Consider the following 25,492-nt stretch of genomic DNA (forward strand, 5'->3'; position numbering starts at 1 on the left):
CAGTTGATGGCTGTAAGAATCAGTTGATGGCTGTAACAATCAGTTGATGGCTGTAAGAATCAGTTGATGGCTGTAACAATCAGTTGATGGCTGTAACAATCAGTTGATGGCTGTAACAATCAGTTGATGGCTGTAACAATCAGTTGATGGCTGTAACAATCAGTTGATGGCTGTAACAATCAGTTGATGGCTGTAACAATCAGTTGATGGCTGTAACAATCAGTTGATGGCTGTAACAATCAGTTGATGGCTGTAACAATCAGTTGATGGCTGTAACAATCAGTTGATGGCTGTAAGAATCAGTTGATGGCTGTAAGAATCAGTTGATGGCTGTAAGAATCAGTTGATGGCTGTAAGAATCAGTTGATGGCTGTAAGAATCAGTTGATGGCTGTAAGAATCAGTTGATGGCTGCAGTGCATTGGAGAGGGAGCCGTTTCAGACCAGTAAACACAAGGACAAAACTCAACAGCAAATCATTCTCAGCTTTCATTGATAATAAGAAACAACAACAACACTTTAAGGAAGCCAATGCAAAAACAAAGAGTGAAAACAAAATGACACAAGAAACAGGATTGATACAAGGCAGGAAACAGGATCGATACAATGCAGGAACACAATGTAGTTAGTGCTTTCAAGCCATCACACACACACCCACACACACACCCATCGCAGTCTCCTTAATTCCAGCATGCAAGAAGAGGCCTTTAGGGCACAGACCAGGACATTACAGGCAACGTCACCCCAGATCCCCCTAGCTGGTTTACGTAGTCTAGAGTTCAGAGTGGACAGGAAGGCTCCCTTCTCAGTCCCCACAGCACCATGCAGGGTCATCTCCAGGGAGGTGACAGATATGCAGTGTGACCCAGGAACTGCAGCTTGTCCTGGTCTCTCAGGAATAAGAGCCGGCATTCATGCAGAGAGACACATGCGTTGGCCGTCGAGGAGAGACGGGGCGGGTCTTCAACCCTCTGCTCTGGCTTTGGATTGGTCAGACACTAGCAGAGGCGGGGCCTTCAGCCCTCTGGTCTGACTTGGGATTGGTCAGATGTTATGTAGCAGCAGCAGCTCACCAGGACAGTCCAAACAACCAATCAAGTCATCAGCAACACATTTCAGAAGGAAGGAACATTATTACCATGACAACAAAACCAAAACATTCCAAAAGCAAAAAAATGTATATCTAGATCTCTTTAATATCATATCTTAGCTTCATGTTAACAGCTGCTCGTCTGCTCGCACGGAAATGGCTGTAGATTACAGGAGGTGGGTCTTCGGGTCTGAGCTGAGGGCTTTGATTGGTCGTCTGCAGCATGTTGACATGTCTGCCTCCGGGCAGAGAAGGGGACTGACTGATCATGGAGAGTTTCAGGCTGTTCTGTCCGCCTGGAGAACTGTGGTCATTGTAGTTCTGTCCCAGGGTAGTCTGGAGCAATGTGTCAGAAGATAACTATGGGTTTTGTAGTTCTGACTCAACATGCCAGGATGTCTGGGGGCTGCCATAAGAGTAGAGGACTGTGGGTATTGTAGTTATGTCCCTCATGCGGTCTCTCACAGTAGTCTGGGGCCATGCGTCAGAAAAGGACTATGGGTATTGTAATCATGTCTCTCAGGAGGATTGTGGGTAGTGTAGTCGTTCAAGGCCCTAGTCTGTCAGCTGGCAGCGTAGCTCGAGAGGAAACTGTAGAACATGGGCAGTTTCATCCTCTGCTGGTCTCTCCTACACCAGGCCATGACCGTCCCTCGCTGTTAGCTGTGTAGAGGTGGTGACCGTCACATGAATACGTCAGGCTGATGATAGGCTTGTTCGACTTGGGGAAGGTGATCTCTCCTCTCACTGGCTTCAAGTCCCAAGTGCTCCACAGCCTGAATGATGAAAAAGAAGGAAGCCCTTTGTTATGTAACATTTACTAAGGAACCCATTCATATTCAGAACATCTTTATGTCAGACCCAGGTTTCCATCCAATCGTCCACAGTTTTTCCATGAGCATACTAAAACATTTGCATATAAACAATATGAGCATTTTCCCAGAAGAGATGTTTTTTCATCAAATTGATTTGTTGCAGATACATGGCTGTGATGACGTAGTGAACAGAAACATATACAGTGGGGAGAACAAGTATTTGATACACTGCCGATTTTGCAGGTTTTCCTACTTACAAAGTAGGTACACTTAAAAAATAGGTACACTTCAACTGTGAGAGACGAAATCTAAAACAAAAATCCAGAAAATCACATTGTATGATTTTTTAAGTAAATAATTTGCATTCCAATGTACCGAATAAAAAATACAAGTTAAAATGGGATTCCATCTCAAATGTTTTCCGTTTATAATGAAGTTTCACACTCTGGTCTTGGTTCGTTCTCTCTAGCCAACAGAGACAGTGTGGGTAGACTACAGTTCCTTCAGGAAGTATTGGTACCTTCTCTCTAGTCAACAGAGACAGTGTAGGTAGACTACAGTTCCTTCAGGAAGTATTGGTACCTTCTCTCTAGTCAACAGAGACAGTGTGGGTAGGTAGACTACAGTTCCTTCAGGAAGTATTGGTACCTTCTCTCTAGTCGACAGAGACAGTGTGGGTAGGTAGACTACAGTTCCTTCAGGAAGTATTGGTACCTTCTCTCTAGTCAACAGAGACAGTGTGGGTAGGTAGACTACAGTTCCTTCAGGAAGTATTTCTTTCTCTAGCCAACAGAGACAGTGTGGGTAGACTACAGGAAGTATTGGTACCTTTCTCTCTAGTCAACAGAGACAGTGTGGGTAGGTAGACTACAGTTCCTTCAGGAAGTATTGGTACCTTCTCTCTAGTCAACAGAGACAGTGTGGGGGTAGACTACAGTTCCTTCAGGAAGTATTGGTACCTTCTCTCTAGTCAACAGAGACAGTGTGGGTAGGTAGACTACAGTTCCTTCAGGAAGTATTGGTACCTTCTCTCTAGTCAACAGAGACAGTGTAGGTAGACTACAGTTCCTTCAGGTAGTATTGGTACCTTCTCTCTAGTCAACAGAGACAGTGTGGGTAGGTAGACTACAGTTCCTTCAGGAAGTATTGGTACCTTCTCTCTAGCCAACAGAGACAGTGTGGGTAGACTACAGTTCCTTCAGGAAGTATTGGTACCTTCTCTCTAGTCAACAGAGACAGTGTGGGTAGGTAGACTACAGTTCCTTCAGGAAGTATTGGTACTTCTCTCTAGCCAACAGAGACAGTGTGGGTAGACTACAGTTCCTTCAGGAAGTATTGGTACCTTCTCTAGTCAACAGAGACAGTGTGGGTAGGTAGACTACAGTTCCTTCAGGAAGTATTGGTACCTTCTCTCTAGTCAACAGAGACAGTGTGGGTAGGTAGACTACAGTTCCTTCAGGAAGTATTGGTACCTTCTCTCTAGTCAACAGAGACAGTGTGGGTAGGTAGACTACAGTTCCTTCAGGAAGTATTGGTACCTTCTCTCTAGTCAACAGAGACAGTGTGGGTAGACTACAGTTCCTTCAGGAAGTATTGGTACCTTCTCTAGTCAACATATACAGTGTGGGTAGGTATACTACAGTTCCTTCATGAAGTATTGGTACCTTCTCTCTAGTCAACAGAGACAGTGTGGGTAGGTAGACTACAGTTCCTTCAGGAAGTATTGGTACCTTCTCTCTAGTCAACAGAGACAGTGTGGGTAGGTAGACTACAGTTCCTTCAGGAAGTATTGGTACCTTCTCTCTAGCCAACAGAGACAGTGTGGGTAGGTAGACTACAGTTCCTTCAGGTAGTATTGGTACCTTCTCTCTAGTCAACAGAGACAGTGTGGGTAGGTAGACTACAGTTCCTTCAGGAAGTATTGGTACCTTCTCTCTAGTCAACAGAGACAGTGTGGGTAGGTAGACTACAGTTCCTTCAGGAAGTATTGGTACCTTTCTCTAGCCAACAGAGACAGTGTGGGTAGGTAGACTACAGTTCCTTCAGGAAGTATTGGTACCTTCTCTCTAGTCAACAGAGACAGTGTGGGTAGGTAGACTACAGTTCCTTCAGGAAGTATTGGTACCTTCTCTCTAGTCAACAGAGACAGTGTGGGTAGGTAGACTACAGTTCCTTCAGGAAGTATTGGTACCTTCTCTCTAGTCAACAGAGACAGTGTGGGTAGGTAGACTACAGTTCCTTCAGGAAGTATTGGTACCTTCTCTCTAGTCAACAGAGACAGTGTGGGTAGGTAGACTACAGTTCCTTCAGGAAGTATTGGTACCTTCTCTCTAGTCAACAGAGACAGTGTGGGTAGACTACAGTTCCTTCAGGAAGTATTGGTACCTTCTCTCTAGTCAACAGAGACAGTGTGGGTAGACTACAGTTCCTTCAGGAAGTATTGGTACCTTCTCTCTAGTCAACAGAGACAGTGTGGGTAGACTACAGTTCCTTCAGGAAGTATTGGTACCTTCTCTCTAGTCAACAGAGACAGTGTGGGTAGGTAGACTACAGTTCCTTCAGGAAGTATTGGTACCTTCTCTCTAGTCAACAGAGACAGTGTGGGTAGGTAGACTACAGTTCCTTCAGGAAGTATTGGTACCTTCTCTCTAGTCAACAGAGACAGTGTGGGTAGGTAGACTACAGTTCCTTCAGGAAGTATTGGTACCTTCTCTCTAGTCAACAGAGACAGTGTGGGTAGGTAGACTACAGTTCCTTCAGGAAGTATTGGTACCTTCTCTCTAGTCAACAGAGACAGTGTGGGTAGGTAGACTACAGTTCCTTCAGGAAGTATTGGTACCTTCTCTCTAGTCAACAGAGACAGTGTGGGTAGGTAGACTACAGTTCCTTCAGGAAGTATTGGTACCTTCTCTCTAGTCAACAGAGACAGTGTGGGTAGGTAGACTACAGTTCCTTCAGGAAGTATTGGTACCTTCTCTCTAGTCAACAGAGACAGTGTGGGTAGGTAGACTACAGTTCCTTCAGGAAGTATTGGTACCTTCTCTCTAGTCAACAGAGACAGTGTGGGTAGACTACAGTTCCTTCAGGAAGTATTGGTACCTTCTCTCTAGCCAACAGAGACAGTGTGGGTAGGTAGACTACAGTTCCTTCAGGAAGTATTGGTACCTTCTCTCTAGTCAACAGAGACAGTGTGGGTAGACTACAGTTCCTTCAGGAAGTATTGGTACCTTCTCTAGTCAACATATACAGTGTGGGTAGTCAACAGTTCCTTCATGAAGTATTGGACCTTCTCTCTAGTCAACAGAGACAGTGTAGGTAGACTACAGTTCCTTCAGGAAGTATTGGTACCTTCTCTCTAGTCAACAGAGACAGTGTGGGTAGGTAGACTACAGTTCCTTCAGGAAGTATTGGTACCTCTCTCTAGTCAACAGAGACAGTGTAGGTAGACTACAGTTCCTTCAGGAAGTATTGGTACCTTTCTCTCTAGTCAACAGAGACAGTGTGGGTAGGTAGACTACAGTTCCTTCAGGAAGTATTGGTACCTTCTCTCTAGTCAACAGAGACAGTGTGGGTAGGTAGACTACAGTTCCTTCAGGAAGTATTGGTACCTTCTCTCTAGCCAACAGAGACAGTGTGGGTAGGTAGACTACAGTTCCTTCAGGTAGTATTGGTACCTTCTCTCTAGTCAACAGAGACAGTGTGGGTAGGTAGACTACAGTTCCTTCAGGAAGTATTGGTACCTTCTCTCTAGTCAACAGAGACAGTGTGGGTAGTTAGACTACAGTTCCTTCAGGAAGTATTGGTACCTTCTCTCTAGTCAACAGAGACAGTGTGGGTAGACTACAGTTCCTTCAGGAAGTATTGGTACCTTCTCTCTAGTCAACAGAGACAGTGTGGGTAGGTAGACTACAGTTCCTTCAGGAAGTATTGGTACCTTCTCTCTAGTCAACAGAGACAGTGTGGGTAGACTACAGTTCCTTCAGGAAGTATTGGTACCTTCTCTCTAGTCAACAGAGACAGTGTGGGTAGACTACAGTTCCTTCAGGAAGTATTGGTACCTTCTCTCTAGTCAACAGAGACAGTGTGGGTAGGTAGACTACAGTTCCTTCAGGAAGTATTGGTACCTTCTCTCTAGTCAACAGAGACAGTGTGGGTAGGTAGACTACAGTTCCTTCAGGAAGTATTGGTACCTTCTCTCTAGTCAACAGAGACAGTGTGGGTAGACTACAGTTCCTTCAGGAAGTATTGGTACCTTCTCTCTAGCCAACAGAGACAGTGTGGGTAGGTAGACTACAGTTCCTTCAGGAAGTATTGGTACCTTCTCTCTAGTCAACAGAGACAGTGTGGGTAGACTACAGTTCCTTCAGGAAGTATTGGTACCTTCTCTAGTCAACATATACAGTGTGGGTAGGTATACTACAGTTCCTTCATGAAGTATTGGTACCTTCTCTCTAGCCAACAGAGACAGTGTGGGTAGACTACAGTTCCTTCAGGAAGTATTCACACCCTTGACGTATTCCACATTTTGTTAGTCTGAATTCAAAATGGATTAAATATATATTTTTTCTCACCCATCTACACACAATACCCCATAATGACATCACAATACCCCATAATGACAAAATGAAAACATGTTTTTAGACATTTTGGTAAATGTTTTGAAAATTAAATACAGAAATATCTAATTTACATGAGTATTCAATCCCCCCGAGTCAAAACTTTGAAGTAGTATATTTGGCAGCGATTACAGCTGTGAGTCTTTCTAGGTAAGGCTCAAAGAGCTGTGAGTCTTTCTAGGTAAGGCTCAAAGAGCTGTGAGTCTTTCTGGGTAAGGCTCTAAGAACTGTGAGTCTTTCTAGGTAAGGCTCAAAGAGCTGTGAGTCTTTCTGGGTAAGGCTCTAAGAGCTGTGAGTCTTTCTGGGTAAGGCTCAAAGAGCCTCGAGTCTTTCTGGGTAAGGCTCAAAGAGCCTCGAGTCTTTCTGGGTAAGGCTCTAAGAGCCTCGAGTCTTTCTGGGTAAGGCTCAAAGAGCCTCGAGACTTTCTGGGTAAGGCTCAAAGAGCCTCGAGACTTTCTGGGTAAGGCTCAAAGAGCCTCGAGTCTTTTCTGGGTAAGGCTCAAAGAGCCTCGAGTCTTTCTGGGTAAGTCTAATTCCACACCTTGATTGTGCAACATTTACCCATTATTCTATTCAACATTCTTCAAGCTCTGTCAAATTGGTTGTTGATCATTGCGAGAGACATTCAGGTATTGTCATAGATTTTCAAGTAGATTTAAGTCAAAACTAACTCGACCACTGTATATTTGGCCTTGTGCTTTAGGTTCTTGTCCTGATGAACCGTGAATTAATCTCAGTGTCTGGTAGAAAGCAGATTGAACCAGGTATTCTAGGATTTTGCCTGTGCTTAGTTCTATTCAGTTTCTTTTAATCTTGAAAAACTCCCCAGTCCTTAATGATTACAAGCATACCCATAACATGATGCAGCCACCACTATGCTTGAAAATATGGAGAGTGGTACTCAGTAATGTGTTGTATTGGATTTACCTCAAACATAATACTTCGAATTCCGAATTTGCAGTTTTAATTAAATGCCTTACTGCAAAGAGGATGCATGTTTTGGAATATTTGTATTCTGTACAGGCTTCCTTCTTTTCACTCTGTCCTTTAGGTTAGTATTGTGGAGTAACTACAATGTTGTTGATCCATCCTCAGTTTCCTCCCATCACAGACATTACACTCTGTAACTGTTTTAAAGTCACCATTGGCCTCATGGTGAAAATCCCTGAGAAGTTTCCTTCCTCTCCGGCAACTGAGTTAAGAAGGACGCCTGTATCTTTGTAGTGACTGGATGCATTTATACACCATCTAAAGTGTAATGAATAACGTCACCATGCTCAAAGGGATATTCAATGTCTGCTGTTTTTGCCCATCTACCAATAGGTGCCCTTCTTTGCGAAGTACTGGAAAACCTCTGGGTCTTTGCTCGACTGAGGGACCTTACAGATACTTGTACGTGTGGGGTAAAGAGATGAAGTAGTCATTCAGAGATCATTTTAAACACTAGTGTTGCACACAGAGTCCATGACACTTATTATGTGACTTGTTAGCACATTTTGACTCCTGAACTCATTTAGGCTTGCCATAACAAAGAAGTTAAATACTTATTGACTCAAGACATTTCAGTTTTTAACTTGCAATTATTTGTAAAAACGTAAGATAATTTACATTTTGTAACAACAAAATGTGGACAAGTCGAGGTGTGTGAATACTGTCTGAAGGCTCTGAACACAAAGAGATTATTATGGAAAAAGAGACAGATGACTTTTATCTGTGAAACGGCAGCCAAGTCCACATTTATCAAAAGGAGTACCAACACCAACATCATCATGTAACTCAGTTTATCACATCAATATTTGTGCAGAAAGGCGATTCAGCCACAATTACTTTTACCGTCACAAAAAAGATCGTATTTTGATTTGTCGACATTTGAAAAGTTTATGGACAGATTTGAGGTTTGCATCGGACCTGTTGTGACATTCTCCAACATGTACTTCACTCACATTAAATGTTTGGATGGAAACCTGGGTAAAGCTGGACAATTGGTTTTATATTTCTATGCTGCTACAAACCAAACACATTAAAAACAGCCACGTACACACAGAGAGACAGATCTTCACTCACATTAAAAACAGCCACGTACACAGAGAGACAGATCTTCACTCACATTAAAAACAGCCACGTACACAGAGAGACAGACCTTCACTCACATTAAAAACAGCCACGTACACAGAGAGACAGATCTTCACTCACATTAAAAACAGCCACGTACACAGAGAGACAGACCTTCACTCACATTAAAAACAGCCACGTACACAGAGAGACAGACCTTCACTCACATTAAAAACAGCCACGTACACAGAGAGACAGATCTTCACTCACATTAAAAACAGCCACGTACACAGAGAGACAGACCTTCACTCACATTAAAAACAGCCACGTACACACAGAGACAGACCTTCACTCACATTAAAAACAGCCACGTACACACAGAGAGAGACAGACCTTCACTCACATTAAAAACAGCCACGTACACACAGAGACAGACCTTCACTCACATTAAAAACAGCCACGTACACACAGAGACAGACCTTCACTCACATTAAAAACAGCCACGTACACAGAGAGACAGACCTTCACTCACATTAAAAACAGCCACGTACACACAGAGACAGACCTTCACTCACATTAAAAACAGCCACGTACACACAGAGAGAGACAGACCTTCACTCACATTAAAAACAGCCACGTACACACAGAGACAGACCTTCACTCACATTAAAAACAGCCACGTACACACAGAGACAGACCTTCACTCACATTAAAAACAGCCACGTACACACAGAGACAGACCTTCACTCACATTAAAAACAGCCACGTACACAGAGAGACAGACCTTCACTCACATTAAAAACAGCCACGTACACAGAGAGAGACAGACCTTCACTCACATTAAAAACAGCCACGTACACACAGAGAGACAGACCTTCACTCACATTAAAAACAGCCACGTACACACAGAGACAGACCTTCACTCACATTAAAAACAGCCACGTACACACAGAGACAGACCTTCACTCACATTAAAAACAGCCACGTACACAGAGAGACAGACCTTCACTCACATTAAAAACAGCCACGTACACAGAGAGACAGACCTTCACTCACATTAAAAACAGCCACGTACACAGAGAGACAGACCTTCACTCACATTAAAAACAGCCACGTACACAGAGAGACAGACCTTCACTCACATTAAAAACAGCCACGTACACAGAGAGACAGACCTTCACTCACATTAAAAACAGCCACGTACACACAGAGACAGACCTTCACTCACATTAAAAACAGCCACGTACACAGAGAGACAGACCTTCACTCACATTAAAAACAGCCACGTACACAGAGAGACAGACCTTCACTCACATTAAAAACAGCCACGTACACACAGAGAGACAGACCTTCACTCACATTAAAAACAGCCACGTACACACAGAGACAGACCTTCACTCACATTAAAAACAGCCACGTACACACAGAGACAGACCTTCACTCACATTAAAAACAGCCACGTACACAGAGAGAGACAGACCGGGAAGCTGCTCACCTGACCACTCCGTTCTCCAGTCCCCCTGTAATGACGTTGACAGACACTCCCTCCGGCTGATTGGAGAACGCCACAGAGCAGATGATCTCACGACAGTGGACGTGGCCAATCAGATCGCCGTTCACAGTCCACAACCGTAGGTCACTGCCCCGCCCACTGGATGAACACAATGACATCATAGGTTAGAGGATGAGTCAGACAGACAGACAGACAGACAGAGGTCCTCCCACTAGAATATATACAGTAACAGACAGGTCCTCCCACTAGACTATATACACTAACAGACAGGTCCTCCCACTAGACTATATACAGTAACAGACAGGTCCTCCCACTAGACTATATACAGTAACAGACAGGTCCTCCCACTAGAATATATACAGTAACAGACAGGTCCTCCCACTAGACTATATACACTAACAGACAGGTCCTCCCACTAGACTATATACAGTAACAGACAGGTCCTCCCACTAGACTATATACAGTAACAGACAGGTCCTCCCACTAGACTATATACAGTAACAGACAGGTCCTCCCACTAGACTATATACACTAACAGACAGGTCCTCCCACTAGACTATATACAGTAACAGACAGGTCCTCCCACTAGACTATATACACTAACAGACAGGTCCTCCCACTAGACTATATACAGTAACAGACAGGTCCTCCCACTAGACTATATACAGTAACAGACAGGTCCTCCCACTAGACTATATACACTAACAGACAGGTCCTCCCACTAGACTATATACAGTAACAGACAGGTCCTCCCACTAGACTATATACAGTAACAGACAGGTCCTCCCACTAGACTATATACACTAACAGACAGGTCCTCCCACTAGACTATATACACTAACAGACAGGTCCTCCCACTAGACTATATACACTAACAGACAGGTCCTCCCACTAGACTATATACAGTAACAGACAGGTCCTCCCACTAGACTATATACACTAACAGACAGGTCCTCCCACTAGACTATATACAGTAACAGACAGGTCCTCCCACTAGACTATATACACTAACAGACAGGTCCTCCCACTAGACTATATACAGTAACAGACAGGTCCTCCCACTAGACTATATACAGTAACAGACAGGTCCTCCCACTAGACTATATACAGTAACAGACAGGTCCTCCCACTAGACTATATACACTAACAGACAGGTCCTCCCACTAGACTACTCTATTTACAGCATACAGTTCCTCACCTGAGTCACAGACTGTAGCGATGTCCCCTGTGGTCTCACTGGCTGACACTGCGGTCACCGGGCTCTTGTGACCCGTCAGGCTCTGGACATAACACAACCTAACAAGACAAACAACAGGTCATTTTTTCACCTGTCTTTCATGAATAAAGAAGGGTCATTGTCACCACGTACACCTACCTGTTGAGGTCCCAGAGGATGCATGTTCCGTCCCTGGACACAGAGATAAGGATGCTGTATGGTTTACACACATGGAGGCTGGTCACCTCAGAGCTGTGGCCATACAGGTGGACCCGAGACTCTACCTCCATCTCTGTAGGCTGCAGGAAGAGATGCACAGGGAGGAGGAGGAGGGAGTTATATATAGGAGCATAAGAAACACAAGATCAAACCTAAAAGCATAGAGAATGAAACATGGTTTGATGATGATGGAGAAATCTAAGGAAGTGTCATGACGCTGGCCTGGGGGTAGGTTTATGACAGTCATAACTACCTCTCCCCCTTTTTCCTCTCTCTACCCTACTGATGTTACTATTGAAAATCCCTTGGCTAACAGAGATTCTGGGAACATCAGAAGGTGGGAGGAAATGAACCATATTTTGGTAATCCAACCAGTTGAACATATGCGTTTGTACTTAATGAATATGATGTCAGTTCGGTTGTCATCTGAGACATTCTCATCAATGATAGGATGACAAACTCTACAGTGGAAAGTCTACACATTATAGTTATCAGATTCACATGGAATTGTTGTGCAATTTAAATGTTTGAATATGAAATTATTTGTGATGGGATGAAATGTGATTTCAGCTTCTAAAATGTGAGATTTGGGTTTTCATTAGGCCCGACTCAGTGGCCCGCCCACGTGAAGAGACATTGGTTATAACCTATGAAACACGCCCTCCTCTCCCTTCCTATATAAAGACTTGACAAAAATGTAACCTCCTGTTCCGAGGACGACGGTCCATACGTTGAAAAGGACTAACATGTCAACTACAGAACGAAGCCAACCTCAGCATGAGCTTTGGTTGTGAATGGTATGAACTTTGAACTCTTATTCACTATGACAGACAGAGTATCCTGTCTACCATACAACGACGACACTACAACGTATCCCATTCACCACCAGATAAATCTCTTCAAAGGACAAAGGACTCTGTTGGGCAACACGGCCATCCGTCTACCACCAACCTATTGAAGCGCAGCTCTGAGTAAATATTAATTGCATTTTCCTTTTCCAAATGGGCGGTAATTTAGAATGCATCAGATACTGTATTTACGATAGCACAGCTTCTCCCTGTGTTCCTCAGTCTTCCCGCTCTTTCACTCAAACCCAGCCCTTTTCCTTTGTGTAACCAGCTGTCATATCATTTCTGTCCGCTAGGGACGTTTTCCTTTATGACATAATTTGTAATCAAGGTATGATTCATTCTGTGTAGATGTAATTCTGTGTGATTAGTTCGATATTTAGTAAATAAATAATTAAACCCAATTTTGTATTGCTGATTCAACTTGTTAGCCAGGGTTCGTGAAGATAACCAAGAATTTACAACTTTAAGATGAGACTGAATTAAGGTGACAATTAATATTGACTGCTATTGATGTAAAATATGACCAGGTCTTTAAGAGTTTATTTGGAAGATAACAGCTCAATAAATAGTATTTTGTGGTGCACCGACTTTCTATTAATTACATTTACATGATTAGCTCAATCAGGTAATATTAATTACAGAGAAAGGATTTTATAGAATAGCATATCTTTTAACTTAAATCCGGCATAGCCAAAGACACGACAGAAGTAATTGAGAAATATATCTAAATCAAAGACACAAAGAACCAGACAACATAAATATACACCTTCAATATGGAGAAACATTGAAGCAATACACACTTAAGAACAAAAAACAGAGCAGAAAATCACCTGGATAGAATTCAGGAATCCATAGAATCAAACCACTTCTGGGAGAATTGGAATAAATTAAACAAACCTCATCAGGAGGAACTGGCAAAATGGGGATACGTGGAGAAAACACAACCCTCTACAGCAAAATAACAAAGAGCCCAGAACAAAAATAAATCTTCTTTTAGAAAGACACCACAAAAAATCTAAGTAAACTTCAATGCTATTTGTCTCTAATCAGACAGTACATGGTGGCAGACTATCTGACCACTGTGACTGATAGAAAACTGAGGAAAACATTGACTAGGTACAGATTCAGTGAGCACAGTCTGGCTATAGAGACCGTCGTCACAGACAAACCTGGCTGCCCAGAGAGGACAGTCTGGCTATAGAGACCGGTCGTCACAGACAAACCTGGCTGCCCAGGGAGGACAGTCTGGCTATAGAGACCGGCGTCACAGACAAACCTGACTGCCCAGAGAGGACAGGCTGGCTATAGAGACCGGTCGTCACAGACAAACCTGGCTGCCCAGAGAGGACAGGCTGGCTATAGAGACCGGTCGTCACAGACAAACCTGGCTGCCCAGAGAGGACAGACTGGCTATAGAGACCGGTCGTCACAGACAAACCTGGCTGCCCAGAGAGGACAGGCTGGCTATAGAGACCGGTCGTCACAGACAAACCTGGCTGCCCAGAGAGGACAGGCTGGCGATAGAGACCGGTCGTCACAGACAAACCTGGCTGCCCAGAGAGGACAGGCTGGCTATAGAGACCGGTCGTCACAGACAAACCTGGCTGCCCAGAGAGGACAGGCTGGCTATAGAGACCGGTCGTCACAGACAAAGCTGGCTGCCCAGAGAGGACAGGCTGGCTGTAGAGACCGGTCGTCACAGACAAACCTGGCTGCCCAGAGAGGACAGACTGGCTATAGAGACCGGTCGTCACAGACAAACCTGGCTGCCCAGAGAGGACAGGCTGGCTATAGAGACCGGTCGTCACAGACAAACCTGGCTGTCCAGAGAGGACAGGCTGGCTATAGAGACCGGTCGTCACAGACAAAGCTGGCTGCCCAGAGAGGACAGGCTGGCTGTAGAGACCGGTCGTCACAGACAAACCTGGCTGCCCAGAGAGGACAGGCTGGCTATAGAGACCGGTCGTCACAGACAAACCTGGCTGCCCAGAGAGGACAGGCTGGCGATAGAGACCGGTCGTCACAGACAAACCTGGCTGCCCAGAGAGGACAGGCTGGCTATAGAGACCGGTCGTCACAGACAAACCTGGCTGCCCAGAGAGGACAGGCTGGCTATAGAGACCGGTCGTCACAGACAAACCTGGCTGCCCAGAGAGGACAGTCTGGCTATAGAGACCGGTCATCACAGACAAACCTGGCTGCCCAGAGAGGACAGGCTGGCTATAGAGACCGTCGTCACAGACAAACTGATGGACAGCCAGTGAAAAGTGCAAAGTAATGTCGATAATATTTCCCATCTTGTTTTGTTTTGTCTTTCATACCACGCCATGTGTCATCTCAGTCTTGTTGACACTGGTCCACTACCAGGTCAATGTGTCTTCAGTCTTGTTGACACTGGTCTACTACCAGGTCATGTGTCTTCTCAGTCATGTTGACACTGGTCCACTACCAGGTCATGTGTCTTCTCAGTCATGTTGACACTGGTCCACTACCAGGTCATGTGTCTTCTCAGTCATGTTGACACTGGTCCACTACCAGGTCATGTGTCTTCTCAGTCATGTTGACACTGGTCCACTACCAGGTCATGTGTCTTCTCAGTCATGTTGACACTGGTCCACTACCAGGTCATGTGTCTTCTGTCATGCTGACACTGGTCCACTACCAGGTCATGTGTCTTCCTCAGTCAGGTTGAGACTGGTCCACTACTATTGCTTTAATGTATTGTTGTTCTCATTAATATTGTTGTTGTAGTTGTTGTTAATGGTAATCCCATGTCCACTACTACTATTATTATTGCTGTTGGTCCCAACATTTATTTATATATAATATATATATAAAATTGTTCTATAGGTATACTTTCACAATGTAAGTAATAATGAACTTGCCATGTCAATAAATTGAACTGAGACAGACCGACAGAGAGCGAGACAGACCGACAGAGAGCGAGACAGACCGACAGAGAGCGAGACAGACCGACAGAGAGCGAGACAGACCGACAGAGAGCGAGACAGACCGACAGAGAGCGAGACAGACCGACAGAGAGCGAGACAGACCGACAGAGAGCGAGACAGACCGACAGAGAGCGAGACAGACAGACAGAGAGCGAGACAGACAGACAGAGAGCGAGACAGACCGACAGAGAGCGAGACAGACAGAGAGCGAGACAGACAGACAGAGAGCGAGACAGACAGACAGAGAGCGAGACAGACAGACAGAGAGCGAGACAGACAGACAGAGAGCGAGACAGACAGACAGAGAGCGAGACAGACAGACAGAGAGCGAGACAGACAGACAGAGAGCGAGACAGACAGAGAGCGAGACAGACAGAGAGCGAGACAGACAGACAGAGAGCGAGACAGACAGACAGACAGACAGACAGACAGACAGACAGAGTATGCACTGTGGGGGTCTCGGGGAGGGATAATGGTAGGTCAGTGGGTGTTGATGTGGAGGCGGACGGATGGAAGGATGGAGAGAGGACGATGGCTGGAGGGTGGATGGTGACTGAGGGTGTTGCCATGGAGACCCACAGTACTGTACTCAATGTGGTGCTGGTAAAGAGAGAGGCGAGAGAGCGAAAGAAAGGGGGAGAAAGAGAAAGACAGAAAAGGGAGAGAGAGAGAGAAAAGGAGAGAGAGAGGGAGAAGAGAGCGAAAGAGAAAGACAGAAAAGGAGAGAGAGAGAGAAAAGGGAGAGAGAGAGGGAGAAGAGAGCGAGAGGGAGAAGAGAGAGGGAGAAGAGAGAGAGAGGGAGGAGAGAGAGAAGAGAGAGAGAGAAAGAGAGAGGGAGAAGAGAGAGGAGAGAGAGAAAGAGAGAGGGAGAAAAGGGAGAGAGAGAAGAGAGAAGAGAGAGAGGGAGAAAGAGAGAGGGAGAAAAGGGAGAGAGAGAAGAGAGAAGAGAGAGAGGGAGAAGAGAGAGAGAGGGAGAAAAGGGAGAGAGAGGGAGAGAGAGAAGAGAGAGAGAGGGAGAAAAGGGAGAGAGAGAAGAGAGAAGAGAGAGAGGGAGAAGAGAGAGAGAGGGAGAAAAGGGAGAGAGAGGGAGAGAGAGAAGAGAGAGAGAGGGAGAAAAGAGAGAGAGGGGGAGAAAAGAGAGAGAGGGGGGAGAAAGAGAGAGAGGGGGAGAAAAGAGAGAGAGAGGGAGAGGGAGAAGAGAGAGAAAGGGAGAAGAGAGAGAGGGAGAAAAGGGAGAGAAAAGGGAGAGAGAAAAGGGAGAGAGAAAAGGGAGAGAGAGAAAATCCTTGCTATTGAGAAATGCCGCCGTAGGCAGACATGGCTCTCAAGAGAAGACAGGCTATGTGCTCACTGCCCACAAAATGAGGTGGAAACTGAGCTGCACTTCCTAACCTCCTGCCAAATGTATGACCATATTAGAGACCCATATTTCCCTGAGATTACACAGATCCACAAAGAATACAAAAATCAAGCACACAGCCATGCAATCTCCATAGACAAACACTGGCACTAGAATGGCCCTTTACTGAAGAGCTCAGTGACTTTCAACGTGGTACCGTCATAGGATGCCACCTTTCCAACAAGTCTGTTAATTCAGTGTCTGCCCTGCTAGAGCTGCCCAGGTCAACTGTAAGTGCTGTTATTGTGAAGTGGAAACCTCTAGGAGCAACAGCGGCTCAGCCGCGAAGTGGTAGGCCACACAAGCTCACAGAACGGGACCACTGAGTACTGAAGCGCATAAAAATCATCTTTCCTCGGTTGTAACACTCACTACTGAGGTCCAAACTGCCTCTGGAAGCAATGTCAGCACAATAACTGTTCGTCAGGAACTTCATGAAATGGGTTTCCATGGTCGAGCAGCTGCATACAAACCTAAGATCACCATGCACAATGCCAAGCGCTGGCTGGAGTGGATCACCACCATTGGACTCTGGAGCAATGGAAACACATTCTCTGGAGTGATGAATCACTTCACCCTCTGGCAGTCAGACGGACAGATCTGGGTTTGGCGGATGCCAGGAGAACGCTACCTGCCCCACTGCTAGCTAGCCCCACTGCTAGCTAGCCAGCTAGCCCCGAATAGCAGCACTGTAGAAACTATTACACTCAATGGAACGACTTGATTAGTGTAGTGTCAACAACGCAGCCACTGCCAGCTAGCCTACAAAGTCAACAACGCAGCCACTGCCAGCTAGCCTACTCCAGCAGTACTGTATCATTTCAATCATTTTAGTCAATAAGATTCTTGCTACGTAAGCTTAACTTTCTGAACATTCGAGACGTGTAGTCCACTTGTCATTCCAATCTCCTTTGCATTAGCGTAGCCTCTTCTGTAGCCTGTCAACTATGTGTCTATCTATCCCTGTTCTCTCCCTCTGCACAGACCATACAAACGCTCCACACCGCGTGGCCGCGGCCACCCTAATCTGGTGGTCCCAGCGCGCACGACCCACGTGGAGTTCCAGGTCTCCGGTAGCCTCTGGAACTGCCGATCTGCGCCAACAAGGCAGAGTTCATCTCAGCCTATGCCTCCCTCCAGTCCCTCGACTTCTTGGCACTGACGGAAACATGGATCACCACAGATAACACTGCTACTCCTACTGCTCTCTCTTCGTCCGCCCACGTGTTCTCGCACACCCCGAGAGCTTCTGGTCAGCGGGGTGGTGGCACCGGGATCCTCATCTCTCCCAAGTGGTCATTCTCTCTTTCTCCCCTTACCCATCTGTCTATCGCTCCTTTGAATTCCATGCTGTCACAGTTACCAGCCCTTTCAAGCTTAACATCCTTATCATTTATCGCCTCCAGGTTCCCTCGGAGAGTTCATCAATGAGCTTGATGCCTTGATAAGCTCCTTTCCTGAGGACGGCTCACCTCTCACAGTCCTGGGCGACTTTAACCTCCCCACGTCTACCTTTGACTCATTCCTCTCTGCCTCCTTCTTTCCACTCCTCTCCTCTTTGACCTCACCCTCTCACCTTCCCCCCTACTCACAAGGCAGGCAATACGCCGACCTCATCTTTACTAGATGCTGTTCTTCCACTAACCTCATTGCAACTCCCCTCCAAGTCTCCGACCACTACCTTGTATCCTTTTCCCTCTCGCTCTCATCCAACACTTCCCACACTGCCCCTACTCGGATGGTATCGCGCCGTCCCAACCTTCGCTCTCTCTCCCCCGCTACTCTCTCCTCTTCCATCCTATCATCTCTTCCCTCTGCTCAAACCTTCTCCAACCTATCTCCTGATTCTGCCTCCTCAACCCTCCTCTCTTCCCTTTCTGCATCCTTTGACTCTCTATGTCCCCTATCCTCCAGGCCGGCTCGGTCCTCCCTCCCGCTCCGTGGCTCGACGACTCATTGCGAGCTCACAGAACAGTGCTCCGGGCAGCCGAGCGGAAATGGAGGAAAACTCGCCTCCTGCGGACCTGGCATCCTTTCACTCCCTCCTCTCTACATTTTCCTCCTCTGTCTCTGCTGCTAAAGCCACTTTCTACCACTCTAAATTCCAAGCATCTGCCTCTAACCCTAGGAAGCTCTTTGCCACCTTCTCCTCCCTCCTGAATCCTCCTCCCCCTCCCTCCTCCTCTCTGCAGATGACTTCGTCAACCATTTTGAAAAGAAGGTCGACGACATCCGATCCTCGTTTGCTAAGTCAAACGACACCGCTGGTTCTGCTCACACTGCCCTACCCTGTGCTCTGACCTCTTTCTCTCTCTCTCCAGATGAAATCTCGCTTCTTGTGACGGCCGGCCGCCCAACAACCTGCCCGCTTGACCCTATCCCCTCCTCTTCTCCAGACCATTTCCGGAGACCTTCTCCCTTACCTCACCTCGCTCATCAACTCATCCCTGACCGCTGACCGCTCCCTTCCGTCTTCAAGAGAGCGAGAGTTGCACCCCCTTCTGAAAAAACCTACACTCGATCCCTCCGATGTCAACAACTACAGACCAGTATCCCTTCTTTCTTTTCTCTCCAAAACTCTTGAACGTGCCGTCCTTGGCCAGCTCTCCCGCTATCTCTCTCAGAATGACCTTCTTGATCCAAATCAGTCAGGTTTCAAGACTAGTCATTCAACTGAGACTGCTCTTTCTCTGTATCACGGAGGCGCTCCGCACTGCTAAAGCTAACTCTCTCTCCTCTGCTCATCCTTCTAGACCTATCGGCTGCCTTCGATACTGTGAACCATCAGATCCTCCTCTCCACCCTCTCCGAGTTGGGCATCTCCGGCGCGGCCCACGATTGGATTGCGTCCTACCTGACAAGTCGCCCTACCAGGTGGCGTGGCAGAATCTGTCTCCCCGCCACGCGCCTCACCACTGGTGTCCCCCAGGGCTCTGTTCTAGGCCCTCTCCTATTCTCGCTATACACCAAGTCACTTGGCTCTGTCATAACCTCACATGGTCTCTCCTATCATTGCTATGCAGACGACACACAATTAATCTTCTCCTTTCCCCCTTCTGATGACCAGGTGGCTAATCGCATCTCTGCATGTCTGGCAGACATATCAGTGTGGATGACGGATCACCACCTCAAGCTGAACCTCGGCAAGACGGAGCTGCTCTTCCTCCCTCTTCCTCCCGCCATCACGGTTGACAACTCCATTGTGTCCTCCTCCCAGAGCGCTAAGAACCTTGGCGTGATCCTGGACAACACCCTGTCGTTCTCAACTAACATCAAGGCGGTGGCCCGTTCCTGTAGGTTCATGCTCTACAACATCCGCAGAGTACGACCCTGCCTCACACAGGAAGCGGCGCAGGTCCTAATCCAGGCACTTGTCATCTCCCGTCTGGATTACTGCAACTCGCTGTTGGCTGGGCTCCCTGCCTGTGCCATTAAACCCCTACAACTCATCCAGAACGCCGCAGCCCGCCTGGTGTTCAACCTTCCCAAGTTCTCTCACGTCACCCCGCTCCTCCGCTCTCTCCACTGGCTTCCAGTTGAAGCCGCATCCGCTACAAGACCATGGTGCTTGCCTACGGAGCTGTGAGGAGAACGGCACCGCAGTACCTCCAGGCTCTGATCAGGCCCTACACCCAAACAAGGGCACTGCGTTCATCCACCTCTGGCCTGCTCGCCTCCCTACCACTGAGGAAGTACAGTTCCCTCAGCCCAGTCAAAACTGTTCGCTGCTCTGGCCCCCAATGGTGGAACAAACTCCCTCACGACGCCAGGACAGCGGAGTCAATCACCACCTTCCGGAGACACCTGAAACCCCACCTCTTTAAGGAATACCTAGGATAGGATAAAGTAATCCTTCTCACCCCCCCCCCTTAAATGATTTAGATGCACTATTGTAAAGTGGCTGTTCCACTGGATGTCGTAAGGTGAATTCACCAATTTGTAAGTCGCTCTGGATAAGAGCGTCTGCCAAATGACTTAAATGTAAATGTAATGTGCATAGTACCAACTGTAAAGTTTGGTGGAGGAGGAATAATGGTCTGGGGCTGTTTTTCATGGTTTGGGCCCCTTAGTTCCAGTGAAGGGAAATCTTAACGCTACAGCATTCGATGACATTCTAGATGATTCTGTGCTTCCAACTTTAAGGCAACAGTTTGGGGAAGGCCCTTCTCTGCTTCAGCATGACAACGCTGTCGTGCACATAGCGAGGTCCATACAGAAATGGTTTGTCGAGATCGGTGTGGAAGAACTTGACAGGCCTGCACAGAGCCCTGACCTCAACACCATAGAACAACTTTGGGATGAATTGAAAAACCGACTCACGAGCCAGGCCTAATCGCTCAACATCAGTGGACGGCCTCACTAATGAGCCCAAGTCCCCACAGCAATGTTCCTACATCTAGTGGAAAACCTTCCCAGAAGAGAGGAGGCTGTTATAGCAGCAATGTTCCTACATCTAGTGGAAAGCCTTCCCAGAAGAGTGGAGGCTGTTATAGCAGCAATGTTCCTCCATCTAGTGGAAAGCCTTCCCAGAAGACTGGAGGCTGTTATAGCAGCAATGTTCCAACATCTAGTGGAAAACCTTCCCAGAAGACTGGAGGCTGTTATAGCAGCAATGTTCCAACATCTAGTGGAAAGCATTCCCAGAAGACTGGAGGCTGTTATAGCAGCAATGTTCCAACATCTAGTGGAAAGCATTCCCAGAAGACTGGAGGCTGTTATAGCAGCAATGTTCCAACATCTAGTGGAAAACCTTCCCAGAAGAGAGGAGGCTGTTATAGCAGCAATGTTCCTACATCTAGTGGAAAGCCTTCCCAGAAGAGTGGAGGCTGTTACAGCAGCAATGTTCCTACATCTAGTGGAAAGCCTTCCCAGAGGAGTGGAGGCTGTTATAGCAGCAATGTTCCAACATCTAGTGGAAAGCCTTCCCAGAAGAGTGGAGGCTGTTATAGCAGCAATGTTCCAACATCTAGTGGAAAGCCTTCCCAGAAGAGTGGAGGCTGTTATAGCAGCAATGTTCCAACATCTAGTGGAAAACCTTCCCAGAAGAGTGGAGGCTGTTATAGCATCAAAGGGGGACCAACTCCATATTAAAGCCTTCTCAGAAGAGAGGAGGCTGTTATAGCAACAAAGGGGGGACCAACTCCATATTAAAGCCTTCCCAGAAGAGAGGAGGCTGTTATAGCAACAAAGGGGGGACCAACTCCATATTAAAGCCTTCCCAGAAGAGAGGAGGCTGTTATAGCAACAAAGGGGGGACCAACTTCATATTAATGATTTTGGACTGAGATGTTGAGGAGCACTTACTTTTGTTTATGCAGTGTGTATATATATTGAGAGAGAGAGAGAGAGGCTTGTACTACTCACAGTTGTAGTATTGAAGCGGTTAATATAGGCAGTGATGACTCCACACCTACTGCCGTGAACAACTGACAACCATCAGACACCCAGGCACACGCTGTTACCTAGAGAGAGAGAATGATAAATACAGTAGTCTTCATACAGTAGGTGATGTACTGAAGAAAAGTACAATGAGTTGTAGAGTCTCATTGCCCTGTCATTAACAGCCTCAATGAGTTGTGTAGAGTCTCCCCATTGCCCTGTCATTAACAGCCTCAATGGGTTAGGAGTCTCCCATTGCCCTGTCATTAACAGCCTCAATGGGTTAGGAGTCTCCCATTGCCCTGTCATTAACAGCCTCAATGGGTTGGAGTCTCCCATTGCCCTGTCATTAACAGCCTCAATGGGTTGTGGAGTCTCCCATTGCCCTGTCATTAACAGCCTCAATGGGTTGTGGAGTCTCCCATCACCCTGTCATTAACAGCCTCAATGGGTTGGAGTCTCCCATTGCCCTGTCATTAACAGCATCAATGAGTTAGGAGTCTCCCATTGCCCTGTCATTAACAGCCTCAATGGGTTGTGGAGTCTCCCATTGCCCTGTCATTAACAGCCTCAATGGAGTCTCCCATTGCCCTGTCATTAACAGCCTCAATGGGTTGTGGAGTCTCCCATTGCCCTGTCATTAACAGCCTCAATGGGTTGTGGAGTCTCCCATCACCCTGTCATTAACAGCCTCAATGGGTTGTGGAGTCTCCCATTGCCCTGTCATTAACAGCATCAATGAGTTAGGAGCTCCCATTGCCCTGTCATTAACAGCCTCAATGGGTTGTGGAGTTCCCCATTGCCCTGTCATTAACAGCCTCAATGGGTTAGGAGTCTCCCATTGCCCTGTCATTAACAGCCTCAATGGGTTGCGGGAGTCTCCCATTGCCCTGTCATTAACAGCCTCAATGGGTTGGAGTCTCCCATTGCCCTGTCATTAACAGCCTCAATGGGTTGTGGAGTCTCCCATTGCCCTGTCATTAACAGCCCCAATGGGTTGTGGAGTCTCCCATTGCCCTGTCATTAACAGCCTCAATGGGTTGTGGAGTCTCCCATTGCCCTGTCATTAACAGCCTCAATGGGTTGTGGAGTCTCCCATTGCCCTGTCATTAACAGCCTCAATGAGTTGTGGGAGTCTCCCATTGCCCTGTCATTAACAGCCTCAATGGGTTGTGGAGTCTCCCATTGCCCTGTCATTAACAGCCTCAATGGGTTGTGGAGTCTCCCATTGCCCTGTCATTAACAGCCTCAATGGGTTAGAGTCTCCCATTGCCCTGTCATTAACAGCCTCAATGGGTTGTGGAGTCTCCCATTGCCCTGTCATTAACAGCCTCAATGGGTTGTGGAGTGCTCCCCATCACCCTGTCATTAACAGCCTCAATGGGTTGTGAGTCTCCCATTGCCCTGTCATTAACAGCCTCAATGGCCAGGAGTCTCCCATTGCCCCCTGTCATTAACAGCCTCAATGGGTTGTGGAGTCTCCCATTGCCCTGTTATTAACAGCCTCAATGAGTTGTGGAGTCTCCCATTGCCCTGTCAGAGTTGTGGAGTCTCCCATTGCCCTGTCAGAGTTGTGGCGTCTCCCATTGCCCTGTCATTAACAGCCTCAATGAGTTGTGGAGTCTCCCATTGCCCTGTCAGAGTTGTGGAGTCTCCCATTGCCCTGTCATTAACAGTCTCAATGAGTTGTGGAGTCTCCCATTGCCCTGTCATTAACAGTCTCAATGAGTTGTGGAGTCTCTCATTGCCCTGTCATTAACAGCCTCAATGAGTTGTGGAGTCTCCCATTGCCCTGTCATTAACAGCCTCAAGGAGTTGTGGAGTCTCCCATTGCCCTGTCATTAACAGCCTCAAGGAGCTTGTGGAGTCTCCCATTGCCCTGTCAGAGTTGTGGAGTCTCCCATTGCCCTGTCATTAACAGCCTCTAAGGAGTTGTGGAGTCTCCTATCTGGGTCACAGACCCTGGTCTTAATCTTCAGTCAGCTATATGAATATACATGGAGGGTTTAGTGATATTAAAGGCACAGTAGTTTACCTGGTGGAGTGGAGAGCACTGCATGAAGTTGATGGGAGGCTCACTCTGTTTGCTCTTCAGCCTCAGCATGTTGTCAGCATAGCCCCAACTCAAGATGGCCGACCACTGGATATCTGTACTGTGCATGCTCCTCACACCTAGAGACACAGAGGAGAGGGTCAGTGCTCCTCACACCTAGAGACACAGAGGAGAGGGTCAGTGCTCCTCACACCTAGAGACACAGAGGAGAGGGTCAGTGCTCCTCACACCTAGAGACACAGAGGAGAGGGTCAGTGCTCCTCACACCTAGAGACACAGAGGAGAGGGTCAGTGCTCCTCACACCTAGAGACACAGAGGAGAGGGTCAGTGCTCCTCACACCTAGAGACACAGAGGAGAGGGTCAGTGCTCCTCACACCTAGAGACACAGAGGAGAGGGTCAGTGCTCCTCACACCTAGAGACACAGAGGAGAGGGTCAGTGCTCCTCACACCTAGAGACACAGAGGAGAGGGTCAGTGCTCCTCACACCTAGAGACACAGAGGAGAGGGTCAGTGCTCCTCACACCTAGAGACACAGAGGAGAGGGTCAGTGCTCCTCACACCTAGAGACACAGAGAGGAGAGGGTCAGTGCTCCTCACACCTAGAGACACAGAGGAGAGGGTCAGTGCTCCTCACACCTAGAGACACAGAGGAGAGGGTCAGTGCTCCTCACACCTAGAGACACAGAGGGAGAGGGTCAGTGCTCCTCACACCTAGAGACACAGAGGAGAGGGTCAGTGCTCCTCACACCTAGAGACACAGAGGAGAGGGTCAGTGCTCTTCACACCTAGAGACACAGAGGAGAGGGTCAGTGCTCCTCACACCTAGAGACACAGAGGAGAGGGTCAGTGCTCCTCACACCTAGAGACACAGAGGAGAGGGTCAGTGCTCCTCACACCTAGAGACACAGAGGAGAGGGTCAGTGCTCCTCACACCTAGAGACACAGAGGAGAGGGTCAGTGCTCCTCACACCTAGAGACACAGAGGAGAGGGTCAGTGCTCCTCACACCTAGAGACACAGAGGAGAGGGTCAGTGCTCCTCACACCTAGAGACACAGAGGAGAGGGTCAGTGCTCCTCACACCTAGAGACACAGAGGAGAGGGTCAGTGCTCCTCACACCTAGAGACACAGAGGAGAGGGTCAGTGCTCCTCACACCTAGAGACACAGAGGAGAGGGTCAGTGCTCCTCACACCTAGAGACACAGAGGGTCAGTTTTAGAGCAGATTAGATTCCATTGCCACAACATCAAAAGACGTGTTACTGTATATATGTCAGGAAAGACCCTTTTTTATTTAGTCTGGTTGACCGATCCAAATAAAACATGTTTTTTCTTCTC

The 25,492-nt window shown here is 47.2% G+C and overlaps 1 protein-coding gene and 2 long non-coding RNA genes across 3 annotated transcripts in view; all 3 read right to left on the reverse strand.

Moving 5' to 3' along the window:
* Positions 1 to 464: 464 nt before the first annotated feature.
* On the reverse strand, positions 465 to 10,212 carry LOC135533017 (uncharacterized). The gene is made up of 2 exons (XR_010454432.1): positions 10,068 to 10,212; positions 465 to 1,865 (listed from the first exon to the last, which is right to left on the reverse strand). It is a non-coding gene; the product is annotated as an uncharacterized LOC135533017 (long non-coding RNA).
* A 1,077-nt stretch (positions 10,213 to 11,289) lies between these two features.
* On the reverse strand, positions 11,290 to 22,140 carry LOC135533020 (uncharacterized). Its single transcript, XR_010454433.1, has 3 exons — positions 22,086 to 22,140; positions 11,461 to 11,600; positions 11,290 to 11,381 (listed from the first exon to the last, which is right to left on the reverse strand). It is a non-coding gene; the product is annotated as an uncharacterized LOC135533020 (long non-coding RNA).
* A 1,767-nt stretch (positions 22,141 to 23,907) lies between these two features.
* LOC135533019 (lysosomal-trafficking regulator-like) overlaps positions 23,908 to 25,492 on the reverse strand; it is a gene marked incomplete at its 5' end in the record, with an annotated part of 31,275 nt that continues 29,690 nt past the window's right edge. Inside the window, 3 exons of the mRNA XM_064960419.1 lie at positions 23,908 to 23,979; positions 24,136 to 24,272; positions 25,273 to 25,311. Coding sequence (XP_064816491.1) covers positions 23,908 to 23,979; positions 24,136 to 24,272; positions 25,273 to 25,311 — 248 coding nt within the window. The remainder of the gene's footprint in view (positions 23,980 to 24,135; positions 24,273 to 25,272; positions 25,312 to 25,492) is intronic.

This window comes from Oncorhynchus masou, unplaced genomic scaffold (genome assembly GCF_036934945.1).
Source record: "Oncorhynchus masou masou isolate Uvic2021 unplaced genomic scaffold, UVic_Omas_1.1 unplaced_scaffold_2158, whole genome shotgun sequence".
Lineage (NCBI taxonomy): Eukaryota > Metazoa > Chordata > Actinopteri > Salmoniformes > Salmonidae > Oncorhynchus > Oncorhynchus masou.